Source organism: Schistocerca serialis, chromosome 1 (genome assembly GCF_023864345.2).
Source record: "Schistocerca serialis cubense isolate TAMUIC-IGC-003099 chromosome 1, iqSchSeri2.2, whole genome shotgun sequence".
Classification (NCBI taxonomy): Eukaryota; Metazoa; Arthropoda; class Insecta; order Orthoptera; family Acrididae; genus Schistocerca; species Schistocerca serialis.
The window spans coordinates 795,456,059-795,479,888 of NC_064638.1; the positions used below are offsets into that span (position 1 = coordinate 795,456,059).

A 23,830-nucleotide genomic window follows, 5' to 3' on the forward strand; every position below is an offset into this window, starting at 1 on the left:
GCACAGAAATTAGAGTCATCTTAGATTTAAAAATGTAGTCAGTTGCCATGCTTATGACTGTAGCACTATACAGCATAAGAATAATACGAATATAAACATGACATGATATGTATATTCTTCCGCATTTGCTTTTGTCTCGGTCTAGTTTCGTAGTTTATTAGGCAGACAGGATTTAAATGAGATAGCAGCAAACACGAAAGAATACATGGCATAATGTTTACATTATTCTACCTGTTCTTTTAATTTATTTACTGACGCAGAGGTTTTGGCGCCAGTATTTAGATTTGTGCCTGCAAAGCATACCTGTGTTGCGCTACGTATATTTGACGGCAGAAGTTAGTTGTGGCGACACCTACCAACATTTATCAGAACTTCCGCTTACTTTGCACTCGATTCTAAGCCGCAGGCGGTTTTTTGGATTACAAAAACCGGAAAAAAAGTGCGGCTTAGATTCGAGTAAGTACGGTAGTTTGCATCGGCCCACACAAATCTGAAGAAAGGAAGGAAGATTGGTTTTAACGTGCCGTTGACATCGAGCTCATTAGAAACGGAGCACAAACTCATTGTGTCAGGGATAAGGAAGGAAATCAGCCATGCTCTTTCAAAGGAACCATCCTGGCATTTGCCTGGTGCGATTTAGGGAAATCACAGAAAACTTAATCTGGATGGCCGAAGGCAGCTTTGAACGGTTGTGCGCCTGACTGTGAGTCCCGGTGCTAACCACTGCACCACCTTGCTTGGTACACACGTTTAGTGAACTAGCTTGAGAATTTCTGTATCTTTTGAGTCAGATCATGAAAAAGGAAATCTTGTTTGTTTGCCCTCTAAGCAAATAGCACAAGGAATATTAACTGTTCCCTCAAATGAAATTCCCCTAGCCAGGTGTTTGTGAAGTGCATGCATAGCTTCAGAATGCAGATGACCTAGTCCTTTATGCCACAACTCTGCACTGTTTGAGAGTAATGCTGATTTTCCTTCAAACATTAGATCAGTTGCTTGGTGTAGTCAGTACATACCATTTGCTAAAGACGGACTGGCAACCACATTTTTGGATGTGTCATAGCCTTGTTTATTAGATAAAATTGAATGACCTTTTTCTACTATTTTACTAACAGGTAGTAGATATGTGCTTAGCTGAGGCACACACAGGATATCCTGTATTTTAATTTTACCTTTCTTGTTGCCTTTGTGAACATCTACAATTGAAAATCCTAAGCCTTTTACAGGAAAGTTATCATTATTTGCTATTACAACTTGCGAGCCTATCACTGTTTCACAATTATTTTTGTCGTATGGATATTTAGACATGTGTGCTGATGTGCCTGAGTCTATATACCATTCTGCTGTGCATCTTTATGTGCAGCTGTGTTTGAAAAGAATGTCTGGTAGCTAGCTGTCTTGGCTGAAGTTTTTGCTTTGTTTTTGCTGTTGCTGTTTTTGGCGGATGTCCATACTTCTTGCAGTTATAGCATCCTGGACAAGTTTTGAATGAAACATCACTCTTTTTCTTGGTGACTTGAGCAGCACTGCATGTCAATGCTTAAGTGGCATTATCATTTATTTCTTGCAGTAATTTATTTCTTGTGCAATCTTCTGTGATTGGAAAGTTTGAATTTCCTAAACTCACAATCATAGATTTACATTCGTCTGGTAGTCCTGCAAGAACACCACACCCAATCCAGTTTTCTTTAACTTCAAAGCACAAGCCATTTAATTTTTTTGAAATGGAAATTATCTTTGGCACATAGGAAGAGGCCATAATCTTTGTAGACTTGCTTTAGCTTGTCCCACACGTCTTTAGCTACAGATGTATCTTGCAAATGAACATATACTGATGGATGGACAGAGAGTATAATTTTGGCTCTTGCTACACAAAATTTGATTACGTCTGATATTTTTCCACTGACTCAATTGCACAATTGTTCGTGTTCTACACATGATCACATAGCGAACTCCCACATACTATAGTTTTCACTTCCCGTCAGTTTCTCAATAAGAGGCAGTGAATTTGTATTTACAGAACTCATTGCATTAGAAGTTATGTGGTTTCATATTCCTGCTCGCTGCTGCTAATTTCTGCTATCCAATGTTCTGGTGTTTATTTTTTAATATTACGATGAATTATATAGTCTGGGCCCATAACATGTTAACAGAGTAATTGCTGATGGTATCTGATTGGAATTATAAGATTTATTTTACACATTAACATGTTAAACACAGTTACATGAACTATTGTATTATACAGTACACAGAATAAAGAATAACAATGTTCCTAGTAACGCAAAAGATATATATGCAAACAAGGCAATAGATTCTAAATTCTCACAATTTCCAACTGGAGTGGGTCAAGGGCTGAGAGAGCAAGCTTGCATTCTATAGCAACTAGCTACAACATAATGTAACCATTTTTTAAAGAACTCTTTTGTGTTTAACATTTCTCATATGCCATAATAATATCGAGTGAACAGATATCTCATTTACTGTATGTTCCTAGCCAGTCTAGACATAAGTCACTGAATGACAGATATTTAGTTAGTTAATTAGTAAGTGATTACATAAAATAGCTTTATTTGTTCTGAGTTTAGGACTTTATCATCAAGCGTCTTCTTCTCTGGAGTCCACAGCATCCTCAAAGTGCAACTGGAATAGTAAAGTGTAAATGACTTAACCATCCCAAGTAAAGACACTTGCTAATCGTCACATCCTGTGGATGCATTATACTTACATTTCATCCTTCTCGTGTGGACATGAATCCAAAAATGCGCAGACAGTGGGTCATTCTTCCCATACTGCTGCTTCAAATCATGTTTTTCCATGAACATCCTTCATTGGTATAGCTGAAAGAAGTGAGACATATTGCTATATTAAATAACAATATATACCACTACAATTAGTAATGCACTCCCATTGAGGATTCCCTTCTGGCATACAGTCGACCATTGAAGTTGATCATATTCTGCTTAGCAATATGTTTTAAAGTGAAACTTCCTGGCAGATTAAAACTGTGTGCTGGACCGAGACTCGAACTCGGGACCTTTGCCTTTCACGGGCAAGTGCTCTACCAGCTGAGCTACCCAAGCCCAACTCACGCCCCGTCCTCACAGCTTTACTTCTGCCAATACCTCGTCTCCTACCTTCCAAATTTTACAGAAGCTCTCGTGCAATGGTAGTGCACTTGCCCACGAAAGGCAATGGTTCCGAGTTCGAGTCTCGATCCGGCACATAGTTTTAATCTGCCAGGAAGTTTCATATCAGCGCACACTCTGCTGCAGAGTGAAAAATCTCATTCTGTTTTAAAGTTGATAGTCAAGCTTTCTTCCAAGCACAGTTTGACAAGACCATTCATGTTGTCCACAGACAACTGGTTGGTTGTAATGCTCACTTACAATAATGTCATGTGGTTATTGATATAAATTTGTTATATTGGTCTGACAGATGACATTGCTGTTGATTTTACCAGTGAAAACTTTTATGAGCCACTTACTCAAACTGGAAAGGGTGCAACTGTGGTTAGCTCATGAACATGGGGTTTAAACTTAACAGAAATTGTGAAGGAACTGTAACATGGGATGATGAATTAATGCGATTATGCCACAGAGGAGAAGGAACAAAAGAAAATCTATAACGAGTTCAATGTTGTTCGTATTATCTCCTCATGTCCTCACAGCCTTAGTACTAGATGTTGTGGCTAATTAACTCTGTGATGTAGCCAATAAATAAATTTAATAATATGTTTATTTTGTTGTCTTGTTAGGGACTGTCAGTTCTGGGTGTCTGAAGTATTTCCGTTATAATGGAAGGACCTTGGAAAGTCTCCTACATTTGCAACTGTAGCATTCTTAATGTCAGTGTACCTTTACACAAAGGCCACCTTTCACATAATCAAATGATTGGTTACAACCTGTACTAGGGTTAAAAGAATTACCCAACTGTTGTTGAGAAGGTCCTGTGGACTCATGCCAAAAATTTTTACTATCATACTTTTAGTTTATATCGTGGCTGTCTACAAATGAGTGCTCATCTTGTGTGTTGTACATCTCTTTTTATTGTACTTGTTGTTGATAACACCAGCACTTTTCATACAAACGTGTGTGTGTTGTTTTAGAAAACCATTGCCGAGGTATAGAGCAGTGAAACCAGAAGGATCCAGTGTTCAGAAGATTATCATAAAACCTGATGTGAGTACATTAATTTACTTGTATATTTCTAGTTTACATTATGAATATTTTAATTTTTGTTAGGTTTTTGTTTGTTGCAGACAGGACTGATACGGCCTTACGTAGTTGCTGCTGTACTAAGAAATATAACTTTCAATAAAAACAGATATGAAAGCTTTATTGACCTACAAGACAAACTTCATCAAAACATATGTAGGAAACGTTCCTTGGTGGCAATTGGTACTCATGATCTAGATTCTGTTGAAGGTCCATTCATTTATGATGCTAGGCCACCAGCAGACATCAAATTCAAGCCTCTTAATCAGACCAAAGAATATACTGGTCTTGAAATAATGGAACTTTATTCAGTAAGTAAATGTTTATTCTTATCTTTGAATAGTTGTTCACATCTCACCGACATCATTTGCTGAATAATTCTGAATCAGCAAAGTTAAATATATATTGATAAACATTTTCTCATATATAGGTTAAAGTTACAGAAAATGAATCATGATAATCCTCATCTTTCACACATAAAAACAGTAAATTCTGAAAGGTCATTCATTTGTTTGTGTCATTAAGCATTATGTCTACATCCTTTGTTGGATGCTTGAATTTTTAACTGCAAATTGTTACCACTTCATACAAATAACAGGATTCAGTTTATATAACACTTAGCTTTTGTGACAGATCTCTTCTTCAGAAGAAACCTATGTCCATATCACTCTTACCAGTCCAAGCAATACCTCCATGTTTAAAGAACCTCTCTCACACCGGCCTGATTTAGCTTCACTGATCAGGATAGTAAAAACATGCGTATATTAAGGGAATTTTCATTGACAAAGCAGACTTATCACATTCACACAGTTCAATACTATTCTGTCCTGATATTAAATTAAGCTTAACTTAAATTCCATAAGGCAGTGAAGCAATTTCGAAGTCTCGGTGCGACAAAAATTGTCAGTCAATCTCCTGGAAACATTTGTAATAATTATTAACTTTCGGTGATCACATGGGGAAGACTGGAGATCTGCTGGTAAGACCGTGTTAGCCTATTTATTTGAAGTAACTGGATATCTTGAGCATTCAAAACGGCACGTTCGTCCAGTGTAAATCAGACGTTCCCCACTGATCCCGTGCAACACAGCGTAGTAAGCAGACACTGTCAATAATAATAATCCGTTAAATAATACGCGAACACACTTACTTTAGTTTAGTTCATGTATTAAACTCCTTCCCATACAGAATCTCATCAAGATGGCGACTCGCTCAACAATACATACATATATACCTCCTTCTTTTACGACTAATCAGCCAGAAGTTCCTATTCTTTTCATAAGAGAAAACATAGATAGCAGAGAAGCTATTCCATGGAGTAAATGGACGCTCCAAGGAATAATTGGGCTTGAAACTACTTTGCATTGATAATTGGTAAGATAAGAAGAGATATTTCGAGATATGTACTGAGTTATACCATTTCTAAAATTTCTGAAAATATCGTGGAGAGACCGCTGCAAGAGACATTACACCATGATAATCCTCATCTTTCACACATAAAAACAGTAAATTCTGAAAGGTCATTCATTTGTTTGTATCATTAAACATTATGTCTACATCCTTTGGTGGATGCTTGTATTTTTAACTGCAAATTGTTACCACTTCATACAAATAACAGGATTCAGTTTATATAACACTTAGCTTTTGTGACAGATCTCTTCTTCAGAAGAAACCTATGTCCATATCACTCTTACCAGTCCCAGCAATACCTCCATGTTGAGAGCTGCTATCCATCCCACGCCATAAAGTCACTCCCATACAGCCTAGCCATCCATGGACACAGCATTTGCAGGGGAAGTCAGCCTCATTCCCAGTACATCAAAGATCATATTGAGGTCTTTAAAAACTGAAACTAGTTTCCCAATCTTGTTCCAAAACAATCTCTTACACTCTATCTCCAAACACACTTACCATTGCTCACACAGAGTCTGACCATCCATAGGAGAGCATCTCCTTCATCACTGAGTATGACCAAGGAGTGGAACAACTAAATTACATTATGCCCTGAAATGAAGAATATTCTAAAGAAATTGTGTCAAGTGAGAGGGAATAATAAAATGTCCACTTCATTTGTGTCCTAGGATGAACTGTCCCCCGGGTGGAAGAGACCTTTCAGGAGGGGTTGAGAGCAGAGGTTGCAGTCAGCTGTAGATGGTTGCTCATGTCAGCAACAGTGATGTCTGTCACCTGGGCCAAATGAATGGATCCAAAGCGTTCATTCAGACTATTATGGATCAGTCTGATGTTGAAAGAAGGAATAAGACAGAAAGCAGAAATATTAAATTTTGCATTTAAACATGTATTGAAACACAAGGAATCTGCCATTCCAATATTTGAGTGCTGCACAGACTCAGAAATTAGAGTTAGTGTCATAAACACCCTCAGTATTGAAACACAATCAGGGCTCCTCAGCATGAACAAAGCACAATATCTGACAGGATGCCATTTAGATTTTGTGCTGGGTATGTTGTGAATTAGCCTGTTTTCTAGCCTATGTTTATTGAGAGTTTCCTGTGTAGGGAATAGTTCTTTGTGACAGGAAAACACTACAAGCTGCTCTTGCTTACAAAAAGGGTAAAAGAATGAATGCACAAAATAATACAGACCAGTGCCACTTACTTCCTTCTGCGGCAGGATCTTAGAGCATATTCTTTGCTCAAACATTATGACATTCCTTTAGGAAAACAATCTTCTCTCAAAGAATTGCTATGGATTCAGGAAGAACCATTCATGTGGAATGCATCTTGCATTATGCGTACACAGTCTTTTGCAAACAGTGAGACAGGTGAACAGATAGATTTTATCTTCCTGCATTTTCGAAAGGCGTTGAGCACTGTTGCAAATTGTCAACTAGTAATCAGCATACAATTGTACATACTTACTTTGTAGATATCTGATTGCCTTGATTAGTTTTTGATTAATAGAACCCAATATGTCGTACTCCACAGAGAAGATTCAGCAGAACTGAAATTAACATTTAGTGTGCTCCAAGGAAGAATAATAGGACCTCTAATGATCGCAGTATACATACATGATTAATCAGGTAGGATCAACAGTACTAGCAGATTGTTCACTGATAATGCTGTTGTCTGCAGGAAAGTACTGCAGTTGGACATCCAGAAACAAATGCAGTAAGATTTGAACAAAATTTTCCTGGTAGCTCTCTTTAAGTGTGGATGAATGCAATAATACCTATGACAGAGAGAGAGAGAGAGAGAGAGAGAGAGAGAGAGAGAGAGAGAGAGAGAGAGAGAGAATCTGATAGTGTATGATAACAAATTTAGAGCTTGTGACATCATGCAATCCAAGAAATGCTATGAATTTGGATGAATATTTAAAAGCACTATTGGGGGAGACCTGGAAAACATAGATTTATTGGAAGAGTTTAGGGACCCTCAGGGTATGTAGGCTGATAACCCACACCACAAAAAAAATCAAATCACATAAACTAAAAGTAGAAATAACCATATGACTCTTAAGCTTATAACCTTTGGCCTGAAAAGGAATGTAAGAATAGTGAGAGAGATGGAAAGTTTAAGACAAGTCAAAAAACGGGGTCAAGAACTAATGATTGGATATATTGAAATTAAGTGAAATAAGGTATGTAGAATGTTGGGAGGTTCAAACACAAAATGATGAAGTGCTTCAGTATGTAGGACAGTCAGTGAAGATACAGTGCACAAAAATGATAAAAACTGCAAAAGTAGTTTACTGGAGTGGAAACAAAATATCCCTGCAATTCAGTGTTATGCACCTACTAAAGTGGCTGAAGGGGCATTAAAAGATGCATTTTAAATAAGGCTAAAGGGAGTCCTCTTACAAACTAATTGCAAAGGCATAACATTTTTAATGAGAGACTTGAGTGTAAAAGTAGGTTCAGAACATGAAGGACTTGAACACAATCAAGAGTGTCCACAGCTTTGGAAACAAATGTAAATTGTGAACTGTTGGTAGATATATATACTGAACATGACCTAGTCATTAAAGACACATTGTTTCCACATCGTAACTGTTGTAAGAGAACCTGGAGGTCACCATGTCGTATTACTGTAAATCAAATAGATCACATGGCCATAAACCAACACTCTCTGTTACATGTGAGAACTAAGAGAGAAGTGCACGTTGACACTAGTGTTTGCGGAGTTCAGATTGAAGATAGTGGCAAGTAGAATCAAGCTCAATTACAGGAGCAATAAAAGTGTATGTGGGAAGGTTAGAAGACCAACACATCAAAATTAAGATTTGCCTTTGAACTACAGAACAGATTTCAGGTCCTCTCTGAAGAAAACTTTATGCAGAAAGGAAATGAAACAAGTTGGCAAAGACTTGCAGAGAGTTATCTCAATGTTGGAAAGAACATCCTAGGATTTAAGACACATGAAAGGAAAGAATGGATTTGTGATGACACGTGGACCAGAATTAATGGCAGGAAAGAACTAAAGTTAAATCTTTGTAAGACAAGAGCACAGAAGATCTAAATGCATAAAGAACACATAGAGGCAAACAAAAGAACGAAAATAGGGATACCAAGAGATAAAAGAAAATGGATAGATGAGCAGACACATTTAGCAGAAGAGGCAGCAAGACTGGGGAATATAAAAGAGCTAACAGTTATTGTTAAACACCTTTGCAATGAAGAGCTTCAGTCGTGAAGCATCAGTAAAGATTAAGGATGGGGGTGATGATTATGACTTAACAGGCACAGCTGCAAATGTGGAGGAGTGTTTCAGGAAGCTGTTAAATCTTGATGACAGTCAAGAGGAACAGTTGGGAGATGTTTCAAAGGAAGCCTAAGCTGATCAAGATGTGAATCTGCAGTGCCCTACAGTGATGAAATTATAGTTGCTTTGAGAAGCCCAAAAAATGCAAATGCTCCATGTCTAGATGACACAGCACTGGAACTCTTAAAAGTCAATATAAAAATTAGTGTTAAAATGCTCCACTACTTGTTGAAGCATATCTGCCTCGAAGATAAATCCCCACAGGAATGGAAAAATGGATTGGTGGTAAAGCTCCCAAAAAGGGAAATTTGTCAGTTCATAATAATTGGCATGGTATCATGTTGCTGTCAGTATCCAGTAAGGCCTTCATCAGAATTATTTTAAATAGGATTAAAGCTTCAGATTGAAACAGACTGCATGAAGAACAGGTCAGTTTTCAGATAAAGTCCAGTTATATTGATCTTGCTAATACTCTTAGGGTTGTTTCAGAACAAAGTAAAGAATTTTAAGCACAATCACAGAGTGTCAAATAGGTGTCTCTGGCACACAGTGAATATCTGGAGACGAGAAAAAGTAAGTAATGAGGAGCTTTGGAAGGGAACAAGACAGATATGCGTAGAAAACCATATTGTGAGAGAAAGTGGAGATGGCTGGGGCACCCATTGAGGAAGCCATACAGAACAATCGAGAAAAAGGCACTGGAATCGAATCCTCAGGGAATGAGGAAGAGACAGATTCAGATGTACATGAAGAGAATGATGGAAGGAGAAACAAGGAGAGTTGGCAATACGTGCGGCAGAATTGAAGGAAATTACAAAGATGGATGGTGAGTTCTCCGGACACACTGTGCCCCCATAGGAGCTGAAGGAATAAGTAAGTCTTTAATGAGGGAGTCTTATTATGTTGAGATGACCAAAGTGATATTGCATTTTGTGTGTTGTAACTAGATAGTCGTCAGCAGTAGCAGGTTTTTCTGATCCTCTTAGTTTTATGTTACAGTATTGTTTGTTGCATCTTTCTTTAACAGTGTGAAATGGGTGTATGGCCTATGATTTCCCAGCACTGACATGGAATTTTGCAAACTTGTGTCCACTTTAACATAAGATCTCTTGTATCGAACTCAGAATAAGTCAACATAATTTTTATCCAACAAACTATGTTTTGTCGGCTAATAGTGTTGCTATGGGTTGTCCTTTCCTCCCACAGTTGCAAACCTTTTATGAAAAATTCCAGCTATAAACATGCCAATCGGCATTCTTGAAACTTGTTTATTTTTGGAGAAATGTAGACAGTATTGGTATGTTATGGCTGTAACACTTATTTCATTATAGAAGTGGAGGAAAATAAAGGATGTACTTCTCAGGGTGTCATAATTTGTAGTAAAGAAAATGTATCCTTAGAGAGCTGTACTGCCTATCATCACTTATCTCAGTATGTGTACACACACACACACACACACACACACACACACACACACACACACACACACACACACACACATATTCACAGAGCATGAACATTGTTGGATACTGAAAGCTTGTCAGTAGAGTTATTCACTTTTACTCTGTGTTTGTTAAAAGTGAGTATTCTAAGAAGCAAATCATCTGGTAAGGATGATTTCCTTGTCTTATACCATTATCGAGGTATGACTCTCTCTTTGGAAGTCTTCTGGAATGGTTCAAGTATATTATGCAGTTAATTTTTGTTGTCTGTTTTCACTTTTGTGAGCGGATTGTCGTTCATCACCATGAAGGTGTCTGCCTCGGTGTTGATCTGAAGTTTCATTCATGTTAGCATTAACAGGAGCAGCAACATCAGCAGGAGAGCAGGTTACAATTCCTGAATCTTCCATTCCTGCATCTTTTTGCTGGCTTTCATATTCAACATCACTTTCCTTCTCAGATGCCATGTTTCTTGAAGTCCTGGAAAAATAATTCCTGCCAATAACACAGTGGAATTTGTACAGGCTAATCTCTGAGTCCTAAATACAGTGAGAGTTATAAAGAATAATGTACAGTGATATATTTATTAGTTATGTGAATTATGAAGACTAAAAACCTCTCAAATCACTTCAGAGTTATAAGCCACAACTATAAAAATGCCAGAGAATAAAGTTAACTGCAGTCACAATGCTTCCAATCAAGCAGGCTGTTACAATGGGGATACAGGATATTGCTGGTAGTGAAATCATAAGAAATTATTTAAGTAGGTTTGAGGCTAAGCCAATAATGTCAAGATGACAACTAAATGAATGAAAGGATGAGTGTGTCGCTATTAATTGTAGCTTTGACATTGACAGTACAAAGAGGGGAGGTTCTTCAGTGTCGGATCGACTTTTTGAAACCATCTATACTGTAGTGTGTGTTACGATGCCAGGTATCACACCCTAGGGCCATCCACCAGATTGTGCCCTTGTTTACGAATCTTAAAAATAACTACAATATGTGGAGTAGTGACGTAGCATAGTGGTTCAGATACATTCCTGACCTGCCGAAGCTTAAGGAATCTTGACAGTTACCTTGTTGTTTTTTATTTTAAAATATTTATCAAAGTGATTTTGATTTTTTTATTCAGTTAATTGGTTTAAATGTTTTTATCTATTTATTTCTAATTCTTTCCTGCATCATTTTGTCATCATACTGACTTTTTTTTTATTTGCTCGTAATTTTTCTGCCTTTCAACCTTTTTTCATTTGGAATCCTTATACATGTGATTGTAATTATTTTTTAGTGTCTATCATAACATTTAAATGTTTGAAAAACATGACTATCAGTTAGAAAAGGAAAAGATGAAATTATGTATCTTGGCTATGCAGTGGTATCAAAACTGTATTTTTCATTAAAAGATGTATTTTTTTTTTTTTGACGGTAATTGTGACGCAAATACTTAAAACATAAATTCATGTTGGACTATGGACCAAAGAAGGGCAGATGAAAATTTAAAAGAAAGAATAAATTATAAATAAAACAAAATTTAAGCAAAATGAGTATTAGTAATATTAAATGCAATAAAATGGAGGAAAATATAAAATGATAAAAAAGTATAAATTAAATTGAAGTTAATAAATAAATACATAAAAATAACTGAAATTGCATGACGATGGTCCCATGTAAAAAAAAAGATGATAAAGAAAGAAATGAGAGGAAATGAAACAGGGTAACATGATGATTAAAATGATGTGACAAAGTATTAGAAATAAAAAAAATGTGTAAACCAATTAATTAAATAAAAATAATAATTAGTCATTCTGATACAAATTTAAAAATTAACAAATGTCACAAGTACTTAATGGTATTTGACTCCCACAATCTTCTGCATGTCACAAATGTAGCTTAATCACCACGCTACACTGCTGCTCTGCATAATGCTTTTGTTTTTTTAGGATCTAGAGCATCATCCGAAATTCTTTTTCATCAGTTACTCAGAAATGAGGTACCAGTTTGATCAAGAGTTCCAGGCTGTGATATCTGGGACTCTGACTTACACCACCATACACAAGGCTTCAAAAAGTTGATCCCACTCCGGAAGACTCCTGAGGGAATATATGAGGGTAGTTTGAAAAGTTCTCAGAATAGAAAAGAAAGAAATGACTTACCGCAGTGAAACTTTTTTTGTTTTTCAATGTAGTCTCTCTTTACACCAATAGACTTTTTCCACTGATGCTCCAGGGCCATGGCCCCATCTCGAAAATTAGATTCTTCTAGAACTGCAAAATACCTGTTAACTTTGGCTATAATTTCTTTATTTGAAGAGAAGCTCCATCCACCAAGGAAAATTTTGTGCTTGGGTTAGAGAGAGGAAGCAGATGGAGCCAAATCAGATGAATAAACCAGGTATGGTAACAATTTGTATCTTAGTTTATGTTTTTGTGTGTGGGAATATGTTGTCTTGATAAAAAATGACTTTCTCCACTACCAAACCTAGCCTTTTTTCATGTATCTTCTTCTGTAGTTTGTCCAGAAAGTTAGTACTGTCCTATGATTGTTTGACCAGTGACAAGATGATTTGTCAGCAGAATCCCTTTTGCATCTCAGAAAATGGATGCCATGACCTTTCTGGCCAACCATATTGCTTTTGCTTTTTTTTGTGGTGGTGAATCAACATGATTCCATTGACAGTTGCTTTGTCCATGGAGTGGAGTAGTGGACTCAAGTTTCATCTGTGGTCACAAGCTTGTGCAAAACATGTTGGTTGCTCTGAAAACAGGTCAAACATTATTTGGAAATCTCCATTCTGATGTGTTTCTGATCCTGCATTAAGATTCATGACACTCATCTAGCAGGTAAGTTTCTCATATCCAATTCTGCTGTTAACATGTGATATCCCCATTCAGATGACATCCCAGCAGCTTTTTTGCTTACACTTTGTTGACAATCCTCCATGACATTTTTATGCTTTTTTGCAGTAATTTCTTGAGGTAGCTGCACATATTGGATGACTACTATGTGGATCACCATTTAAGCTGTCCTGACCAAATTTAAAGTTGTTAGTCCATTTGCCAACAGTTGAATATGAAGAAGTAGAGTCCCCAGTGTGTTCTGAAAATTGGCATGAATTTCCTTTGCTTTCATTTTCATACCTTTCTTTGTGAAGTACTTAATTGCTGCTTGAATCTCGATTTCTCCCCCCCCCCCCCCCCCCCCCCCTCATTTTCACAGATCACTACATGGGAACGACTTACTATTACACAGGAACCTTGTTGCCCTAGCATCTGGTTGTCATTCCATGAACTTTTCAAACTACCCTAGTAAAACAGCAAATGAGTTCGTACCTCCATCCTTTACATATCAGATAAGGACTGTCAGGTAACTTCACTGCAGGAACCATTGACAGCTCCAGTATAAGGTAATTTTTTGGAGTCTTGTCATTTGTATTTGCTGGCAAAAAAAACATTTCAGCACTGAAAAGGATGCTTTCTACAATCTTCAAGAATTTGTTCTCAATGCCAACACTAATGCTATCAAGTTCTTTAGATGAAACTTTGTATCAAGCAAGTAAAAAGTTTGTTTGAGAAAACAGTGCAACATAACACCCCGCTGCCAGTAGAACGTGTTTTTGTTGACCTTGAATGAGATCATGATTGTAGTTGTAATGGAAAAATATTTTCCTTGGAAAAAAATATCAGTTCAAGTTCATTTATTATACTGACTCCTGTGCTTCATTAATCTAAGTTCCTTCCAAAAGTGCTACACTGTAAGACAACAGAGGTCATCATGGGGTATCCTACAAATAGAGTTCTGGCCATCAAAATTTCAACACGAAGAAGGATAGCAAATAATGATGTTTTAAATAAACATGATTAAATCTGTAGATGATTTGGCATTATATAGGATGTGGAATTAAGTTTGCAGAGCTGCTACCCCTGCCAGTAACAGTGGCCATAATCCATTAGGGCGTCTAGATGAACTGATCTTGGGTGACAGATGTGATTACGACATTTCATGCTGCTTTACCTCTATGCTAAAGTTCATCACTTTTAGTGACTTGAAAATGCTGGAATGCCAGTCTGTCAGTAACCTGTGACTGGATGTTTTCACTGGGTGAGAGATGTGGAGGAAGTGTTGGCCAGGGCAACAGTCTAAGACCCTCTGTTTAGGGGTATGTCAGGACAGCATGGGCAGCATGTGGAATCACATTATTTTGTTGAAAGGTAACGACTTGGAAACCCAAAGACAGGGCACAGCCACTGGCCTCAACATGTCAGAAATGTAATGGCTGCTGTTCAAAACTTATCAGCTGTACAAACTTGAGGTGATTTTGTTGAGTATCCAGGCCAGGTGTCATGTCCATATGACAATGGTGAGTGCAACCTGGCAATGTCCATTATCCTCAGAGCTTACATGTATGGATATTTCTATCATGATGCTGTACTGTACTTGGAAATGGCTCTCATCTGGAAAGATTATGTGGTGCTACTCCTGTGTACTGTGTTAGTGTTGGGTGCACACTGCTGTTGTACCTGTCTCTTGTACTGCCATGTCAAGGGAAGCCACAATACTGATTGCTGTGCTAACAGCTTGTGGTGCTCCACACATTGTAACACTGTCTGTGTGGTTATTTGTCTTGCTGTGTACAAGCCTGTTTCATAACTCAAGGTATGTATCATGGCTGTACCATCCTGCACAGCCAACTGAAAATTTATACCTATTCTCTCAGGCACTAGTTGAATGGGTCCATTGAGACCCTGCATGACATTGAGTCTGGTACTTCTGAATCCAACAACTCCATACTTGCTTGACAGCATGGGATCCTGACCATTGTAAAGTAAGTATTAGTATCAGTAGTGTTGAGAAACAGGTGAAATCATTAAAGCTGGACAAAGGTCCGGGGCCCAATGGAGTCCGCATCAGATTCTGTATTGAATTTGCAGCTGAGTTGGTCCCTCTTCTAATTGTAATCTATCGTAAAGCCCTCGAACAAGAAACTGTGCCCAGCTCTTCTACAAGAAGGGTAGTAGATGTGAAGCACAAACTGCTGCCCAGTATCCTTGCCATTGATTTGTTGTATGATCTTAGAACATATTCTGAGCTCAAACATAATGAGGTATCTTGAACAGAATGCCAACCAGCCTGGATTCTGGAAATATCAATCATGCGAAACCGAACTCACCCTTTTCCTACATGACATAGTGAAAGCTTTGGATCAAGGCAGTCAAGTAGATGAGTATTTATTGATTTCTGAGAAGCATTTGACTCGGTACCACACCTACATTTATTGTTAGAAGCATGGTTATATGGGGTATTAAGTGAAATTTTTGATTGGATTGAGGAGTTTTTGATAGGGAGGACACAGCATGTTATTTTGGATGGAGAGTCATTTTCAGATGCAGAAGTAACTTTGGGTGTGCCCGAGGGAAGTGTGTTGGGATCCTTTCTGATCATGTTGTAAATTAATGACCTTGCAGGCAATTTTAATAGTAAAATCTGTAATGAAGTACCGTCTGAAAGAAGCTACATAAATATTCAGTCAGATCTTGGTAAGATTTCAAAGTGGTGCAGAGATTGTCAACTTGCTTTAAATGTTCAGATATGTAAAATTTTGCACTTCACAAAATGTAAAAAACGTGGTCCGCTATGACTATAATATCAGTGAGTCACTGTTGGAATTGGACTACTTTATACAAATACATGGGTGTAACACTTTGCAGGAATATGAAATGGAATGATCACAAAGGTTCAGTTATGGGTAAAGCAGGTGGTGGACTTCGATTTATTGGTTTAATAAATGCAGTTGATGTACAAATGAGATAGCTTAAAAATCACTCATACAACTGGTTCCAGGATATTGCTCAAGTATGTGGGACTAACAGGGGGTATTAAATGTATACAGAGAATGACAGCAGGAATGGTCACAGGTTTGTTCATTCCGTGGGAGAGTGTCAATAGGTACAGAAGAAACTGAACTGGAAGACTCTTGGAGATTGATGTGAACCATTTCGAGAAACACTATCACTTACATAGGGATCATGAGGATAAGATTAGAATAATTACTGCAGTCATAGAGGCATTTGAACAATCATTCTTCCTGCACCCGATACATGAATGGAATGGGAAGAAACTCTAATAATTTGTACAGTGGGATATACCCTCTGCCATGTACTTTGCAATGGTTTACAGAGTATAGATATATTATATGTAGATGTAGGTGTAGCAGCAACATTGTGGAATGACAAACTGCAGTCTCTCTAGGCCACGATCCTGTCACTTTTGAATCCTATCACATGCTGGTAGGCATTTGTACTTTTACATGAGGCATAACACAATCATCTCACAGACAACCAACATTCAGATGTGATTTCTGAGTTAGATACTTTCTGCATAAGCTTTGCTTATGTACAGAATATAGATCGTATTACTCCTACCTATTTTATATGGTTGCACTGAAATGCTAAGCAGTCACTTTTCCAAGCGCGTAGTATACTTCATGCCAGTTTGACCTGTATTGCATGTCGTCTTCGGTCACTGTCCAAACCAATACACAAGTTGAGGGAGTGATGTGTAACACCACAGTGAGCACAATTGTTCAGTTCAAGGCTTCCATTTACAGAGTTTTCATTAATGAGCACATTAGACATTGGTACAATGTAACCATGTTGTCTCTTGTAATGAAACCAAGTGCCTGTTTCAGCAAATTTTACCTTCATGTACTGTCAGCTGAGCCGAACACATCGGCAGTGAGGGTGTTGTAGTACACCACAGTAAACACAGGAAGTGTTGTCAGAAGGTGACACAGTGTTCAAGTCAGTTTATACCTTGCAAAGTTATCCTATATGTGACTTCTTCTTTGATGAGTTGATTTTTGCCAATGATTTGGTGGAAACAGATGACAGTGGAAGGGAAAAGTTTTTTATGTGAGTATTCTCAAGGCAGAGAGTCAAATGATAGTGAAAAGTGTCTGAAGAAGTCATGGAGTTTTACGTTAATATTGGTTTGTTGGGTATCAAAAAACTGTTGTGAGCAAGATAAAAATAATATTAAAAAGTTTTCATCATACCTGTAGACAGTTCTTTTAGTAAACTGATTGCTGTAGGAAAAGTAGCAGCAGTCAAAATGCTGATATTCCTTTTGATTGAGCAATATTTTTGACCATGATAAACTACAGATTAATACAAAGAAACATGGCAGTCAACTCAAATTAATACCAAATAAATGGAATTGGTGGAAAGACAGCGAGAAACTAGAATTTATATTTATAATCTATTCAAATAACAAAGCTGTTGTTTCGGAAGCTGAACCAAACAAGCAGTCAACATTGCTACAACGCTATGTAATTTGGTTCTCTGTTTCCTAGGAGGAGATAATGCTGAGTTCAAGAAGGAAATCTGTTAGAGATGGAATGAGTGTTCAGTTGAAGGACTGGAGAAAGGCTTAGCTACTGTTAAGATGAAGCAACCACCCCTCTATTCTCCATCTACATTTTGAGGAATTTATGGAAAATTTCAATCACGATATCATGATTGTTTGAACTGCACTCCCCCCAGTATTCTAACAGTGTTACTGTCTTCTTTGGTTTAGTCTGAGGATGATCCATCTTGATTTCTGTGGGTGGATCCTAGATCTGTTGCTATATGTGGGCTTCAGTAGTTTGGTGATTGTTAGTACAGTTGAAATTTATGAATATGATGAGAAATGAAGACACCAGACAACCATCAACCTATGGATCAGTGACTGTTATGAAAACTCAGCTACAATTAGAATAATAATTTTATCATTTTTAATTCTTTTGAGTAAATAAGAATCATAGATACCTAATTCTTCACAAAATGTTGTTTGAATATATGCACTTAGTTCAGGATGGGGAATACCCTCAATGTGTTCCACTGCAGAATGGCGTTATTGAAGTTTTATATAGGAATTAGGAATACACAATGACATCACTGTTGTGTTAGAACTGGAGGCATGTACAACTGTTTTCGCACAGTCGCTCAATTGTATTGCTTGAGGAATTCAAATAACCACTTGTTCTTCAGCAAATTTCTCATTCTTCTCCATTCCAATTTTTCTCACAATTTACTCTAACTTCTCTTTCATTATGTATCATTACTTATCTCCCACTTTCTGTCTCATGCTTTCACTACCTTCTTTTTATTCTTTGTCATTTTACTCAGTTTCACTTTTAACTAATTTAAATTGCTATTTATGTATGCTAGTTGCTTCTTACTTAACATTCATCTTGAACTTATTGATTGCTATTCTTTTTATTTATTTATTAATTAATTTGACATGTCTATGTGTCATTCAAATGTGCCTTTACCATCACATTGCAATCTTGTCCACTTCTGTTTATCTTGTCCTATACTTCTCTCCAGTGGTTGCCAAAGAATGATATTCTGATTCTGAAACAGGAAATTCCCAAAAGTTGTTTGTATCTGCTGGATAAACAAAGAACTTCTATTAACGTAATTTTTATGTTAAAATAATTTTCATTTCTTCTACAGAATCATGCACAGCTGAAACAATATTTGCCCATAATCAGAGATAGTCCAGTATATCCAGTTATTTATGACAGCAAAGGCATCGTTTTATCTTTGCCTCCTATAATTAATGGAGATCACTCAAAAATAACACTTAATACAAAGAATGTGTTTATAGAGTGCACTGCTACAGATTTGACAAAGGTAAGTAACTAAATTTATTTTATTTATTATTACTTTACTCTGCATATGCTTTATATTTGTTTTGCCCATTTTGTAATCCTAATGAATTTCATTAAACAGAACTGCTTTATGGATTGCCTCCTCACTGTAATTTCAAATAACATTTTTCTCACTGTCATTCTTCTTCCATTTTGGCATGAAAAATGACTTTGGGGGGGGGGGGGGTGTAACCAAATAACTATATTTGTTCATGTACTTCACTCATAAATTTTAGTAAAGATATACTCCTTCGGATTCACATCTGTTAATATTGATCATAATGGATTCAGTTGACAGTAATGCCCTAGTAATATCTTTCCTAGCTACAAATTAGGAAAAACTGTGAAAGAAATTAGTGGTTTACTGTGAGTGTTTAAATTCTTCTTTTTAAGCATTCAAGCTGCTGAAATTTGTGCAAATTTGATGAGTGCTAAACAAGATGTTATATGTGTATCAGCACTTCAAGGAGCATTTCTGTAATCATTTAAAATTTCCAACCACATTGAAAATCAGGAAATGACATGTGCATTCTATTTACAGTCATCAGTAGATAAGCTGCAGCTACACAATAAAACATATAATTGTAGCAGTGACCAGCAAAAGAAAAATCTGTAAATTATGTAACTGATCACAAGGGTGTTGGCATGTAAGGTTACCTAGTTACAAGTGGTTTCAGTTCCTGTAACTAACTGTTTGCATTGAAAGTGTTGTGTACATCAGATAGACATTGTGTTTCTTAACCAATCTTTATGATATGTTCGACAAAAATAATAAATTATTGACATTATAATACAAACGGATAGATAAAAAATCTACTCACCAAGTGTTGGCAGGGGAACACACACACAAAAGGATTTAACTGTTACAAGCTTTTGGAGCCAGTGACTCCTTCTTCTGGCAGAAGAGTTGAAGAGGAAGGAAGAGGGGTGAATGAAAATGACTGGAGAGGTTTAGGGAAAGGGGTCTGGCTTAGAAAAGTCACACAGAACTCCGGGTTAGGAGAGACTTATTGAACGGGATGAGGAGGAAAGACTGATTGTTGGGAACTGCACTGGATGAGATTTGAATACCTGAGAGCTTAAAGGTGGAAGATAGGGTAATATGCAATACAGAGATTACTACTAAAACATTGTGCATGACTTAACAAAAGTGAAAAGCTAAGTGCATTGTATGTAACAGAGGTGAGAGGGGAGATAGCGAAAAATATACAAGTCAGAAAATGAAAGACGCAGGAAACTAAATTGGACTGAAGAAAGGAATAGTTACTGTGAATAAATGCTGAGACGGAAGGAATTAATGTAAATTAAGGCCAGGTGGATGGCGAGAACCAAGGACATCTTATAGTGCTTCTTGTCATCTGCAGAGTTCTGAGAAACTGGTGTCTCGGGGAAGAACCCAGGTGACGCGGCTGGTGAAACATGCACTGGGGTCATGACTGTTATGTTGTACAGCATGCTCTGCAACAGGATATTGTGTGTTGCATGTGTACACTCTCTGCCTATGCCCATTCATCCATTTCTCAGAGTCCGCAGCTCGTGGTCGTGCGGTAGCGTTCTCGCTTCCCACGCCCGGGTTCCCGGGTTCGATTCCCGGCGGGGTCAGGGATTTTCTCTGCCTCATGATGACTGAGTGTTGCGTGATGTCCTTAGGTTAGTTAGGTTTAAGTAGTTCTAAGTTCTAGGGGACTGATGACCATAGATGTTAAGTCCCATAGTGCTAAGAGCCATTTGAGCCATTTCTCAGAACCCCTGACCTGGGGTTCTGCGTTACTTTTTTGAACCGTACCCCTTTCCCGAAACCTCTCCAGTCCTTTTCATCCACCCCTCTTCCTTCCCCTTCACCTCTGCTGCAAGAAGAAGGAGCCACTGGCTCCAAGAGCTTGTAAGAGTAATATCCTTTTGTGTGTGCGTGTTCCCCAGCCGCCACTTGGTGAGCGGATTTTTTATCTATGCATTTGTATTATGATATGTTCAATATTTCTTTACAGTAGAACTGTTTTGTTGGCTATCACATCCAAAGTTGTGTAATTATTCTTCTCATTCCTTTCATAATTTTTATTCTGCATTGATTTTTAATTCAAATTACAATTGTTCCATTATGGTCATGTGGAGCAATACAGTTTCGATTGTTTAAGTTGAAAGCTTAGTTATTTGCCATCAGGATTATGCATTTGCATTTCAAAGCTGAATTGTCCCAGATACTGCCTGACAAAAAACTTGAAGTGCACAGAAGAGGAGGAGAAATTAAATGAAACTTCACAAATTGAGAAGGTGTGTGATGTTATTTCAGTGACTACAAAATCAATTCAAATTTATAAAGAGCTTGGTATTATGAGCCCACTTCTCTGTATGATGTTCCACCCCCTACTGGCCTGGATGCATGAAGTGAATCGGTTGGGAAGGATGTCATAAAGCCATTGTATCCTCCATGAGGCAAGCTGGCCCATAACTTTAATAACTGGTCCTTGACATATCTTGGATACTGACACTGGGACAGAGTTGACATCAATTGTGGTCTTACATGTTCGATCGAGTACAGATCTGGGGCTCTTGCTGCCTATGGAAGTACCTTAACATCACACAGATAGTTGATAGATTAGATTTACTTTCATTCCAATTGATCTGTAGTGAGGAGGTCCTCCAGGATGTGGAACATGTCAGAAAAACAACAATACATGACAAATATTTACAACTCAAACAAATAAGCTAATGTACCATTCCACAGGTCCCTGGTGACATGCTTGTAATTTTTTAATGAACGATGTATGAAAGAATCATTTTACAAATACTAATGCACTGAATTTAAAATAAAAAAGTTTTTTTATTTATTTATAAGGTAATAAACGTGTAATACAACTACTAAATACTTATTTACAATGAACACATTACTGCACTGAACTGGTGCAGAAGTTAGATTGTACTTACACACACACACACAACACACACACACACACACACACACACACACACACACACTTATTTACAATGAATACATTACTGCATTGAAATTGTACAGAAGTTATATTGTACTTACATACATATATACACACAAATCAGTTGGTTCTACTGAGAAATTCATCAGTGGAGTAGGAGGAGTTGGCCACCAATAAATCCTTTAGGCTTCTCTTAAATTGAATTTCATTGGTTGTTAAGCTTTTTATGGCTGCTGACAAGTTATTGAAAATGTGTGTTCCTGAATAATGCACACCTTTTTGTACAAGACTAAGTGACTTTAAATCCTTGTGAAGATTATTCTTATTTCTAGTATTGATTCCATGAATTGAGCTGTTGGTTTGAAAAAGTGATATATTTTTAATGACAAATTTTGTTAAGGAATAAATATATTGGGAAGCAGTAGTTAGTATTCCTAGTTCCCTAAACAGGCTTCTGCAGGATGTTCTTGAGTTCACACCACATATAACTCTTACTGCACATTTTTGTGCCCGGAATACTTTAGCTTGGCTTGATGAATTGCCCCAAAAAATAATCCCATATGACATTATGGAATGAAAGTAAGCATAGTATGCCAGCTTTTTCATTTTTATATCCCCTATGTCTGACACAATTCTCATTGTAAATAAAGATTTGTTAAGATGCTTCAGCAGTTCTGTGGTGTGCTCCTCCCAGTTGAATTTATTATCAAGCTGTAATCCCACGAATTTAACACTGTCCACTTCTTCTATCTGCTTGTCATCGTATGTTAGACACATACTCATGGGACACCCCTTAAGTGGGACACCCCTTACACGTTCTGAACTGCATGTAGTGTGTTTTTTCAAAGTTTAGTGACAAAGAATTGGCTAGGAACCATTGATTAATGTCCACAAATATTTTATTAGCTGACCTTTCTTAGACTACATTGATTTGCTATTTATTGTGATGCGTTTATCATCGGCAAACAAAACGAAATTGGCTTCTGGTAATGTTACTGAGGAAAGGTCATTGATATACACAAGAAAAAGTAAGGGCCCTAAAATGGAACTTTGTGGGACCCCACATGTAATTAGTTCCCAGTTGGATGATGCCTGATAGCTTGATACATGTCTCTTTCCTAATAACACCCTTTGTTTCCTGCCAGAGATATGAGATTTGAACCATTTTGCAGCATTTTCTGTTACACTATAATATTCTAATTTACTTAAAGGGATATTGTGATTTACACAGTCAGATGCCTTTGACAGATCACAAAATATACCAGTTGCCTGCAATTTTTTGTCTAATTAGTTAAGCACAGTTTCACTGTAAGTGTAGATAGCCTTCTCAATACCAGAACCCTTTAGAAATCCGAACTGTGACTTTGACAGTATGTTATTTGAGATAAGATGGTTATAAAGCCAATTGTACATTGCTGCTGTGGTCTTCAGTCCTGAGACTGGTTTGATGCAGCTCTCCATGCTACTCTATCCTGTGCAAGCTTCTTCATCTCCCAGTACCTACTGCAACCTACATCCTTCTGAATCTGCTTAGTGTATTCATCTAATTGTACATTACTTTTTCTAACATTTTTGAGAATGCTGGCAAAAGTGAAATTGGACGGAAATTTGATGCTATTTCTTTATCTCCCTTCTTAAACAGTGGCTTAACTTCAGCATATTTCAACCATTCTGGAAATATTCCACTGATAAATGACTGGTTACACAGATAGCTTAATATATTATTGAACTCAGAATCACATTCTTTAATTAACTTTGTTGATATTTCATCATACCCACTAGATGTTTTTGATTTTAAAGATTTAATGATGGATATTATTTCTGCTGG

General features: G+C 37.2%; 1 protein-coding gene across 2 annotated transcripts in view; it reads left to right on the forward strand.

The window, feature by feature from the left end:
• The window catches only part of LOC126483769 (phenylalanine--tRNA ligase beta subunit), a 111,974-nt gene that overhangs the window by 42,097 nt on the left and 46,047 nt on the right, over positions 1–23,830 (forward strand). For both annotated transcript variants that reach the window (XM_050106921.1, XM_050106928.1), the window contains exons 4-6: positions 4,106–4,178; positions 4,259–4,525; positions 18,873–19,052. In XM_050106921.1, coding sequence (XP_049962878.1) covers positions 4,106–4,178; positions 4,259–4,525; positions 18,873–19,052 — 520 coding nt within the window. The remainder of the gene's footprint in view (positions 1–4,105; positions 4,179–4,258; positions 4,526–18,872; positions 19,053–23,830) is intronic.